This window comes from Acomys minous (genome assembly GCF_964271855.1).
Source record: "Acomys minous genome assembly, chromosome: 13".
In the NCBI taxonomy this organism is placed as follows: domain Eukaryota; kingdom Metazoa; phylum Chordata; class Mammalia; order Rodentia; family Muridae; genus Acomys; species Acomys minous.
In genome coordinates, this window is record NC_140495.1 from 64,637,682 (window position 1) to 64,649,690 (window position 12,009).

The following is a 12,009-nucleotide window of genomic DNA, read 5'->3' on the forward strand; positions in this document are numbered from 1 at the left end:
TCACTTGGGGTAAAATGGTCAGTGGTCCTTACCGGAGGGAGGACCTTGTGCAGTTTCTCAGCCTGTGTCCCTCCCAGCCCGTCATGGTCTGATGATAATGGTCTAAGCCGGGGCTTCCCTGAAGGTAGTTTGGGCATCTATTTCTTCAGAGATGAAATTTCAGATAAGACTTAGTGTGTTTGGCCCTCAGAGCTGCTTGTACCATAAATGAGTGTGTGGGGGAAAAGAAAAATGGACTCAGGCTAAAGCATTACATCAATTGACTCTGAACCTTAGGGCTCTCTTAGATTCTGCCTATATATGTCTATGGTCTAAATTACCTCCTTACACATATAGTTAGCTTTGCTGAAAACTTCTTTAGCAAAAAAAAAAAAAAAAAAAAAAAAAAAAAAAAAAAAAGTCCTATTTCTGTGTCTTGAGGAAAATAATACTAGGTGACTTTTAAAGACAGTGTTTTGTTTGTTTTCTTGTTTGCTTGCTTTGGTTTTTTTCCGAGACAGTGTTTCTCTGTGTAGCCTTGGCTGTCCTGGACTCCCTTTGTAGACCAGGCTGGCCTCAAACTTACAGCGATCCACCCGCCTCTGCCTCCCTGAGTGCTACGCCACCATGCCTGACAAGGCATGTCCAGTTACCTGAGTGGACCTGCACTGGCTGGTGCAATGTGCAGATTTTCTCAGTGCTGGTGAAACCATAGTTGCTCAGCACTTATCTGCTTCCCTTCTCTATTTCCACTACACACAGTTCTGCATATCTGAATTGCCTGCGATCACTGGATTACTGTCTCCTTGGAGACAAAATCCCAACGAGATTAACCAAACCAGTATGCGTGAGCCTTTTACTTTATGTCATCTCCAGCCAACACACAGCCGAATTTAACCCGAAGCCACTGCACTGGTTGTGATGCAGTTTCTGTCCCCCTCCCCGCACTCCCCCCCCCCCCCGCCCCGTTCTCTGGATCAGGATTGCATTTCTTCTTTCTGCTGAGGAAAAAGAGTCAATTTATGAGACTGAGCAGAGGTTGACAAGCTATAGTGCCATGACACGTGTAGCTGCTTTTACAGTGGAAACAACCACGACCATTGTTTCATGCATTGTGTATGTATAATCTTTCTCTCTCCAAGGAGACTGAACATCTCCCAGCTCTCCCTGCCTGGGTTGCTGAAACTGCGAATTATTGGTCAATCTCAGGACATTGATTCAGCTCTGGAGTTCAACTCATGTTGCAATGCACCTTATCTCCCCCTCACTAATGTTTACTTCAATATATTACCTTTGACAGGAAAATATTTTTCTTCTTATCTTATTTCTCCTTACATATGCTCTTCCTAGACCAAGGAGCACGAGGTTTGATCAGCACAATTCTCTCTTGCCAGCTGCTCACCTTTCTCTTTGATCCTTGGCTTTCATTTCCTTAATACATAATGAACTGGCCAGGTAGGAAGACGGATGGGCCTGGTGACAGGTATACTTGGTTACTAGGAGATTTATCTTAAATGTAACCCTGAATATTTTCTTTATTTAAAGCAATCTCCCCTCTCTTTGTAATTCTTGCCTTAGATTTTCTATTTTACTTTTGTTTTAAAAGCCACACACACATGTATACACTCTCTTATACAACCTCATGAAATATTTGTAACTCATAATAACGTATAGGTATGTGTACTAACAGAACATGTGTATTTTATGGTTGTTCCAACAATCTTACACATACTATTTTATAAAACATATCTTATGCCAGCAATGGATTAGTACTAATAATCAACAATGTATATTCGTTTATATATACTACTTGTAAGATACATACATATATATTAACTGAAGATGCAATATTTCTATTTTGGGATGTCTGAGTATCTAGGCAAAGAGGAAAGGCTGGAGAGAATAACACGGCTGAGCAATACCTGCGGGTTCTCTCCCTAACAGACTATAAATACAACTTTGACATTTATGATGACAACATCCTCACAGACCTCAACACCCCCTATGATTACGAGTCCTTGATGCACTACCAACCCTTTTCCTTTGCCAAGAATAAAAGTGTCCGTACCATCACGACTAAGATTCCCAAGTTTAACGCCGTCATTGGACAGCGCCTGGACTTCAGTGCCATTGATTTAGAGAGACTGAATCGAATGTACAACTGCAGTGAGTACCTTTGTGCCTGCGGACCGGCTAAAATGGCGTGCCCTTGACCTCTGTTAGTGTTCTTGAATGCTCTGGATAGCAGATAGACTACATGACCTTGAGTATTCTCTCTTTAGGAAAAGACGCCTCATAGGGTGCTTATGTCACACATGTGGTTTGTAAGGTAACAACATTGAGCAAATATAAGGAGCTGTCCTTGTCTAGTCCCTCTGGCTTCCTTGCAAAGGCTGAGTAATTGTGTAAAGATCAAGCTAGGCAGCGGGCTCAGAAACGTGCTGTGCCCTGCAAAACTTTTTCCTCGGGCTATTCTTAAAGTGCTCTAAAGCTTTGAGATGGGGGCATTTTCCAATTGTGCTTGAAAGGTACACAGGGGCCCAGTGAATTCGAAGCCTGGTGCTCTCGCTGCCTTGGTCTTGGGTTCATGTTGGCCTGTTTAGCAAGGAATAGTTGCACGTCTCTATTTTTGTTCTGTGAGTTACATGGGTCTGTGCCTATGTTCTTTTTTTAAAAAATTTATTCTAATTTATTCAGATTACATCCTGATTGTTATCCCCTCGCTTATATCTTCCCATTCTCACCCTCCTTCCCTCTTCCACCCTATTCCCCTCCCCTAGACCTCTGACAGAAAGAGACCCTCCTCCCCCACCATATGACCAATGGCCTATCAGGTCTCATCTGGATAGCCTGATTCCCCTTTCTCTGTGTGCCCACCAGGCCTCCTCACCAAGGGGAAGTGATCAAATCAGAGGCACCAGAGTTCATGTCAGAGGCAGTCCCTGCTCTCCCCACAACCGTGGAGAATGAGCTGTCCACTGGCTACATCTGAACAGGGGCTCTAGGTTCTCTGCATGCATTGCCCTTGGTGCAGCAGTTTGTGCAGGCCTGCCTGGGTCCAGATCCACTGGCCTTGTTGGTCTCTTTGTGGGACCCCTGAACCCCCTGGGTCCTTCCATCTTCCCATTCTTCCATACCACTCTCTCACCCGGAATCCAGCAGTGAGTCCCAGCATCTGTCCAGATCCCCTGCTGGGTGGAGCCTCTCAGAAGACATCTATATTGAGCTAATACCCACTTAACCCAGACCCAGAAAGACACACATAGTGTGCCTAGGTTCTAAGAGCTGGCTGATGACAGTAGGGCTGCATTTAGGAAAAGGTCAGGAAAAGTCAAGGCTCATGATTTTGTTTTGTTTAAACGGTGGTGTTTCAGTGGCTTAAAACATTAGCTATTTGGAATGAGGTACCTTCCGTTTTAACCATGGGACAAAAATATCCTATGCAGCCACAACGCATACCCTGTTGGACCACTGTGCCTTTGAGAAGACCAACATCTGTGGCATGATCCAGGGGACCAGAGATGATGCTGACTGGGTTCATGAGGACAGCAGTCAGCCTGGACAAGTGGATCACACCTTGGTGGGACAGTGCAAAGGTTGGTGATAGGCAAAAGTCAGCAACACCCTGACGTGGTGAATGGCTGCCGGTACATTCCGTTATTGTTATAACAAAATAACATAGTGTTATTGTGTTAGCTGTTAAATCTGAACATTTGAACAAGGACAAAGAATAATTCTCATATATTAATCATTAACTCAGTAAAAAAGTATCTAGGCTGTGGAGATGCAAGAAAACATTGAAATTACCCTTCATCCCTGCATGCAGAATTAGACTCATTGGGTGTCACAAAACAAATGACATGAAAATAGGAAGAGAACGTGTTGGGAAAGAAATCCCACAGGAGTATGTGTAAGATAGTAGAGGATGCATGCTAGCAAAATGTATTGCTTACATGAGTGAATTTGCCAAGGAATGCATTTAAAATATTTTTTAAATTAAAATAAAAATAAAGATATCTTTACTATGACAAAACTATTAAGAGCATACCTGGTTAATAATGTGACTTTATAACGGAGGGTAGTGTTGCCAGGGCAGTACATACCAATGGAAATACCATTCTAGACACATATATAATGTATAATTTACAGTAGCCTTATAAAGGGCTAAAAAGGAAATGGGAAAAAATCATTTCGTTACCATTAACAATAGACCAAATCTGCTTGCTTAGAAACACAAGTTTCAACCCTTATTGATATAAACGTTGGAATCCAAACCATAGACCTGAAATATTCCTTACAGAATAAGGAGATTAACTCTTTTCTTTGTAATGAATCTCTGACTTAAACTAGGAAGCAGACAAGGAAAACGGGATTCATCTCACAAATACCAAATCCCATCAAACTTTGTTTGAAGCCTATGTGCCTGTTACATGTCACAAACTTGGGGAAAAGGCCATCAAAGGAAATGTACAAGTTGGGATCGTGTGTAACTTCAGCAATCCGGAGGTTAAGACAGGCAGATCCTGAGTTCAAAACGAGTCTGGGCTGCACATAGAACCTTCTCTCCAAAAGTAAATAAGGACAAGTAAAGAAAATAAAGAGATGTGCAAAGTGATGGTGTTAGCCAGCAAGTAACTGTGCCCACCGGGGGAAGGGGGTGGGGGGAGCTTAACAGATAAGCGGGCTGTGTTTTCTGTTCCTTGGACACGCTATAGCTTTGGGTCCCTGGGCTACTGTTTTCTACTTCGCTTTGGGTAGATGGTCCTGTGTGTAGGTCGTGGGAAGGCAGACATGAGATGTTGAGCTGCTCTCTCCACAGGTGCTGGCTACTTCATGCATTTCAATACCAGCTTGGGGGTGACGGGAGAGGTAGCCCTTCTGGAGTCTCGGATCCTCTACCCCAAGAGAAAGCAGCAGTGCTTGCAGTTTTTTTATAGGATGACAGGAAGCCTTGCAGACAGACTCCTCATCTGGGTGAGAAGGGATGACAACACGGGCAACGTGCGCAGGTTGGCCAAGATACAGACCTTTCAAGGTACTAAAGCATCAGGGAACTGGCTCGTGAAGACCTGGGGCAGTGGTCCTCCTCCTCCTCCTGCCTCCCTCTCCCGTCACCTTTTCCGTCCTTCTCCTTCTGCCCTTCCTCTGATTCCTTTACTTCCTTCTCAGCTTCCTTCACCTCCCCGAGACTCTTCTGAAAGTCTACCATAATCTCTGGCATGTTTTACAAGAATGCTCGAAGCACTGCAAAGTTAAGGGTTTAGGCGATGCTCAAAGGTACTTTTTGGAAGAGGCCACATAAATAAATACACAAATCCAGGAAGGCAGGTGATTCAGAGGTGGCGATTAAAAAAAAAAAAAGCGGAAGGATGCTAAGCAACTGGCTATAACTGATTTTGGTTCTGTTTCAGGAAAGCAAGTTACAGCATTATTTAAAATACTGAGTGACCTTGAAGTCTCCTTTATAAAAAACCTCACAAGTGGGTTCTGCCTGCTTTAGCCTTTTAAATAATGACAGAAATATAAGCCATTGAATATACTGACTCCACCGTGGCCCTTATGCACTGAGTGTTGTCCTGTGTATTTCTAGGGGTCAGAATGGAAACCTTTGGCTGCTAAAGTAGGCAGTAGGATTTGTAGGTCATCAGACTCAGCTCCGTAATACATATATTTGTGGCAGCAAGTCTTTCAGGATTCAAGAGACGAGCTTTCCTATTTTCCCCCACCCAACAAATAATTTCATAGAACGAGTCCTAGAACACAAACGCTGTTTGAACTATATTAAGCAGACTGCCATTCTTGAGAGGAGGAAAATTCCTGAGATGTCCTTGGGAAGATCCTAGTTACCTCTGCCCACGCCAACATCAGCAGCTAGAGAACTCTGCAGTTTTGGGTCGTTTTTTTTTTTCATTTGAGGGAGCTGTTTGCTGTTTCTGGGTGTAATTAGTCAAAGCTGGTCTGGTGGAAGGCTGTCAGCAAGATGCCTTTTCTTTCTTTCTTTGTTTCTTTGTTTCTTTCTTTCTTTCTTTTATAATTAAAAACTGTGTTGTAAAGTGCTTGTCCATTAGCAGCCTTACCCAGTGAGGTTTTCCAGACCCTATGGTACCCAGGGAGCATGAAAGCATCCACAGAGGAATGTGCTTCCTTAAACTTATTTGACCTCCCACAGGCCATCTTTGTAATTTCCCTTTGAAATGAGTCCATTCCATCCTATTGAGACTTTAGGTGAGAGTAGCATGGAAGAATGGGGAAATAGAAGGACCCAGAGGGTCCTAGAAACCTACAAGAAGAACTTTATGACAGGTGGATCTGGGTCCTGGGGTCCTCCTCAAACTAAGGCACCAGCCAAGGAGAATATAGGCAGTAAACTTCGAACCCTTACCCAGACCTAGCCGATGAACAGGATATTTTTCACCATTGAGTGGAGAGTGAGATCTGACTCTCACATGAACTCTGGTGCCCCTTTTCTGACCATGTCCCCTGGATGGGAAGGCCTGGCGGCACTCAGAGGAAGGATAGCAAGTTACCAAGAAGAGACTCGATAATCTAAGAGCATATATGGGGGAGGAGGTCTCCCTCAATCCGAGACATAGGGGAGGGGAGAAGGGGGAAAGCGGGAGGGAGGGAGGAGTAAGAGGATACAAGGGAAGGGCTAACAATTGAGATGTAATATGAATAAATTAAAAAAATCAATACAAAAAATTAAAAGTGAAAAAAAAAAAAAAGAAACGAGTCCAGTCTACAGTTGTCCTGCACTTTTCTAAAAGGTTAGTTGAATGCAGCTTGGCAGAATGGGGGTATAAACACAAGTTAGCTACAGTCATCTTGAAGTAGCTTCCAACTTTGGTAAAATGCCAATTTTAACGCAGATGTGAACATAAAAAGGTGTCCACAAATACGCTTATCTAGATGTAAGATATAGGTTTATACGACTTTTATGTATAAGCTTCATAGCAAAATGTATGAACATGCACTGCACATACACACCTTATGTTTATAGTGAGGCCAGGACCTCTAACAGAAGACAATTCTGAGCTACCATGGATGAAGTTTGGCTCAAACAATTGAGGTATCACCATCACCCTACTGATGCAGGGAAGCTCCTCGCTTAGGTAAAAACTTAGAAATTTCATTTTAAAAAAGTCTGTGCTCATGTGGCACAGTCTCTAGGGTCTCTCTGCTACCACCCTGCCCCACATTTCAACTTCATTATTACAACTTGTATTTGAAATGAAAATAAATAAAAATCAAAGCAGTTACTCAGCAGCAAGAAGTGAACTTTCATTCTCTTCTCAGGATTCCCATAATTTGTAGCCTGCTGTGTACTTAGTTCACATCTATATTTTTCCCATTTTAGCCTTTTGGTCATCCATTGTATTTCTAGCTCACGTGTCCTTTGTGCGGGAAACGGCAGCTACCTAGGTTCCCACGTTACGGGCATGGTCCATGAACCTTCTCTGCCTTCTCATGTGTGTCCGAGAGACTGTGACCAGTTCCAGCCCGAGCCTGTCTCCATGGTCATCCTTAGAGGAACCTGAGAACAAGAGGGATGCTCAGGCCCTTTGTTGTGGGAAAAGCTTATCGCTGGCTAGAAGACACAGGAGAGGAAAGAGGACACCCTCAAGGTCTCCTCTCAACTTCATTCCAGACTTTCTTTGCTTGGGTTTTGGGCATTCTGAGTCTCTCTCTCTCTCTCTCTCTCTCTCTCTCTCTCTCTCTCTCTCTCTCTCTCTCTCTCTCTCTCTCTCTCTCAGTATCTCCTGTCCTCAGACTAACTCTCTGACCGTTACTCCTATCCCTTCTGCCCTCTGGTTTCTTACTCTCGCTGTTCAACTCAGGGCTCCATATTTTAGAGTGGCCCCCCATTCTCTTCCTCCAGCTCTTCGTTCAAACTTCCTACTTCCAGTTCAGCCTCAGCAAAAGAGCAAATAGATGTAGTCTGCTCTCAGAACACGAGTCGCTGGCTTCTGGTAACTGGGGGATTCCTCAGGTCCCCTCTATACCGCAATGTCCAAGTATAAAAGGAAAAGGCTAGACAAACAGATTTTGGCAACAAGTCAAAGGCTGAGCCACAGGAAATTTACCCCTTATTTGATTTTTTTGACTCATAAAATGTCTGTGTAATGTGGTTCAGCTGAGTGCCTGGACATTTCGGTTTTAACAACAAGGTATAGCATGCCGTGGCAGCAGCGAGGTCTCTTGGGATGAAACCTACAACTTTAAAAATAGTGAAAAGCAAAACTGGCTAATATTTGAATATCAATTGTAAAATAAAGCATGGACAGGGAGAGGGGGGAGTGGGGGCAGTGGGGGGAGGGGGAATAAGAGTGAACAACACAATGGCATGTTTGTGAAGCCCACCGCTGCAGATGCTAACATGTCACACAGTATGTCTTTTTAAAAAGTAGTTTCCCCTCACTAAACAGGATAGTGGGCAAAGTTGCTTAATGTGTTTACAATAAAACGCCTCTGTTAGGAGCTGCCCACCCCCCCCCCACTCCCTCCACCCCCCCACCCCCGCCAAGAGTGATCTGCCAGGCTCATCAACTGTTGACATCAATTGTCACAAACCTTCTTTGTCCTCAGGAGATTCTGACCACAACTGGAAAATTGCTCACGTGACACTCAAGGAGGAAAAGAAATTTCGCTATGTGTTCCAGGGCATCAGAGGTGATCCTGGTAACTCAGGTGGTGGTATTTACCTTGATGACATCACTCTGACGGAAACCCCCTGCCCTGCAGCAGTTTGGACCATCCGGAATATCTCCCAGATCCTTGCGAACACAGCGAAAGGGAACAAGCTCCTGAGCCCCAGGTTCTATAGTCCTGAGGGCTATGGCTTGGGGGTGACCTTGTACCCCAATGGTAAAGCCACCAGTAAGTCTGGTTACCTGGGGCTGGCTTTTCACCTGTGCAGTGGGGATAATGATGTGATTCTGGAATGGCCGGTGGAAAACAGACAGGCCGTAATGACCATACTGGACCAGGAACCTGATCCCAGGAACAGGATGTCCTTAAGCTTGATGTTTACTACCTCCAAGAACCAAACCTCTTCAGGTAGGTGATTTGAGCATAGGAACTCCGGGATGGCCAGCAGCGGTGTAAAAGAGAATAGCGTTCCTCTTAGGTTTCCCGTGTGCATAGCAACGGCATAATGATGTGAGTGTGGAGTTTGTGTGTGTGTGTGTGTGTGTGTGTGTGTGTGTGTGTGTGTATGTGTGTGTGTGTACATTTGAGTCCAGGTGCTAGCTAGCTAGCGATCTACTTCAGATACCCTGGACACAGAGTTTGGGTGCTGGGAACTGAACTTGGATCCTCTGCAAGAGCAGTATGCTCTTAACTGCCGAGTCCTAGCTCTCCAGTCTTCCATCTCACGTTTTTTTGACAGACTATTATCAGTCTGAACTAGTTGAATACACTAGACTGGCTGGGCAGAGAGCCCTAGGGGTCTGCCTGCCCCCACTGTCCCAGTGATGGGATTACAAGCATGTGCCACTACTTTTGGGTTTTTGCTGTTGTTTTAATGTGGGTCTTGGGGGTTAAATTCAGCTTCCCCATTTTGTCTTTGACTGAGCCATCTCTGCAATCCTATGCTCTTTTTTTCAATGCTATCATTCCCTTCTTTTCCCTAAATTTCCCATCAGTCATCTATGAAGAGCTTGTTCTGCATCACACTGAGCACTGGAGACTTCAGGCTCCAAGAACTTGGGTGGCTCCCACTCAACTGGGCTCAGTCTGTGGAGAAGGCAGACACTGTCCGTCAGAAAGCCAGGCTTCCTGAGACGTTCTGTAGAGTTGACATGTTAAGTCTGAGACTGACTGGCATCAGTGTGTCCCTGAGATAAACATACATCAACAGTGGGAGAGACATAAGCTGAAACAAGGTCAGCAAATGTCTGCCTTAAGGATGTCACTCAGTAGAAGGCGAACAAGGAGCTTCTTGGTTTTCTGGTCTCTGCCTTTGCACCTCTCAGCTCTGATTATGACCTTCCTATAAATAGGGGAAAAACCCCTACAACCTTGATGTGTGTGTGTGTGTGTGTGTGTGTGTGTGTGTGTGTGTGTGTGTGTTGACAAAGCCATCATGTTAATCAAAGATAAATTGGAGGGTCCAGTATGAGAGCTAATGAGACTGCATGTACCCCTGTCACTCTGCAGCTATAAATGGCTCTGTCATCTGGGACATGCCATCCAAGGTGGGAGAGTATGATAAGGAATTTGGCTTTTATAGAAGCATTGACTACGGCTGGAGCCAGGCCATCTCCCACCAGCTACTGATGAGAAAGCGTTTCCTGAAAGACGACACCCTCATCATCTTCATGGACTTTGAAGGTACTTGGCTAGACTTCCTGGGTCAATAATCCTAAGCTCTGTATGGTCTCTTGGTTCACCTTGATTTTAAAGCAGGAAAGTGAAAAAAAATATTTTTTTAAATAAGTTTTTCTTTAAGGTTGTGTTATAATGGCCTCATCTTACTTGTTTGGTCAAGGATTCATATATTTGAGTGATATTTTAAATATGTTGTTTGATTGACAAATGAAAGTTACACATAGTCATGCAGAGAGTGTCATGTGATACATTGACACATCTGTCCACTGTGTGACCAGTAACTCGGAGCAAGTGAATCTAACTCTTCAAGCACCAATTGTTTCTTTGTAGGAAAAACTAAAATCTTTGCTTGTCCCTGGGAGAGACCAAAATTTCATCTTTTTGAAGTGGTTTCTTTTGTGATAATTTATTAGATATGACAGTGTGCTGACTTTAGTTGACCCTCGATATAACTATCCTTGCTTAGAAAATGCTTCTTTTTGCAAACTCAGTAAAGAAATGTGTGACAGTTTCATTTTCCAATAAAAGAGCTGGCATGATGGGGAAAGACCATTTTTCTATGTAATGTGTTATTTGTGAAAGATAGAGGAAGTGCAAAGAAAGTTCAGAAATGGGTACCCATCACAGCCAGTCAGTTTTTAATCTTGGATTTTCTCTCTGCCATGGCCCCATGCCTGAAGATATCACCCACCTGAGCCAGACGGAAGTTCCCATTACAACTAAAACTGTGATCTCCCAAGGCCTCCTTCTTCGTGATCAGGAGCCTCCTGCCTTGGGGGAAGGCTCTGGAAAAGCCACTCAGGAGGAAGCCCTGTCAAGCAGCTTGGGCCAAGAACAGCCCAGCAGACATAAGCGCTCCGTGGAGAATACTGGCCCCATGGAAGACCACAACTGGCCACAGTACTTCAGGGACCCCTGTGAGCCAAACCCTTGCCAGAATGAAGGCATCTGTGTAAACGTGAAGGGGATGGCCAGCTGCAGGTAGGCTCTGAGGCCAAGGGCGGCAGGTAGTGGGTGAGGTAGCATATCTGAGTCACATTTGCTGTTCAAAAAGTCATGATGGTGGGCCAGAGGAAGGGTGTCCACTGGTAAAATGCTTGCTTTACCAACTTGAAGACTTGAGTTTGGGTCGTCCCTGGCACCCACATAAAACACCAGAGCCTAGTGGCACATATCTGTAATGTCAGTGCTCAGCAGGTGGAGAAGGGAGGGTTTGTGGAGCTCATTGGCCTGACAATCTAGTTAAGTCAGCCAGCTTCAGGCTTAGAGAGACCCCAGCTCAAAAATAAGGTAAAGAATGACCAAAGAACACACACACATGCACATGCATGCATGCACGAATACCATATATACACATAAAAGAACATGGCAATAACTATCCTTAAATCTTCAGGGATGGAAGATGTCTTACTAATTATTTGTTAGTAGTAGCAGTAAGGGTTTTAGAATCCATCAGTTCTGTTCTATTATTTTGTTTTCAATAACTCTAATGATTATCATTATCATATTTCTGCCAGTTGGGTATCATGTACCCTTCTCAGCATTACACAACACGATCTGAGTTTACTTTTTCTGCCCCTATGACACAGCCTTTCTTACCTTCATCTAGTACGTCAGGGAAGATGAATGTACAAAGGGTAATTTGTCCCAAAGTATCCAGATAATAAATGCTGTGATTGGGACTTGCATATATGAATGCCT

The 12,009-nt window shown here is 44.2% G+C and overlaps 1 protein-coding gene across 1 annotated transcript in view; it reads left to right on the plus strand.

The window, feature by feature from the left end:
- The window catches only part of MEP1A (meprin A subunit alpha), a 30,669-nt gene that overhangs the window by 15,228 nt on the left and 3,432 nt on the right, over positions 1-12,009 (plus strand). The window contains exons 8-13 of the mRNA XM_084753310.1: positions 1,924-2,145; positions 3,426-3,575; positions 4,799-5,014; positions 8,566-9,036; positions 10,138-10,311; positions 10,989-11,289. Coding sequence (XP_084609436.1) covers positions 1,924-2,145; positions 3,426-3,575; positions 4,799-5,014; positions 8,566-9,036; positions 10,138-10,311; positions 10,989-11,289 — 1,534 coding nt within the window. The remainder of the gene's footprint in view (positions 1-1,923; positions 2,146-3,425; positions 3,576-4,798; positions 5,015-8,565; positions 9,037-10,137; positions 10,312-10,988; positions 11,290-12,009) is intronic.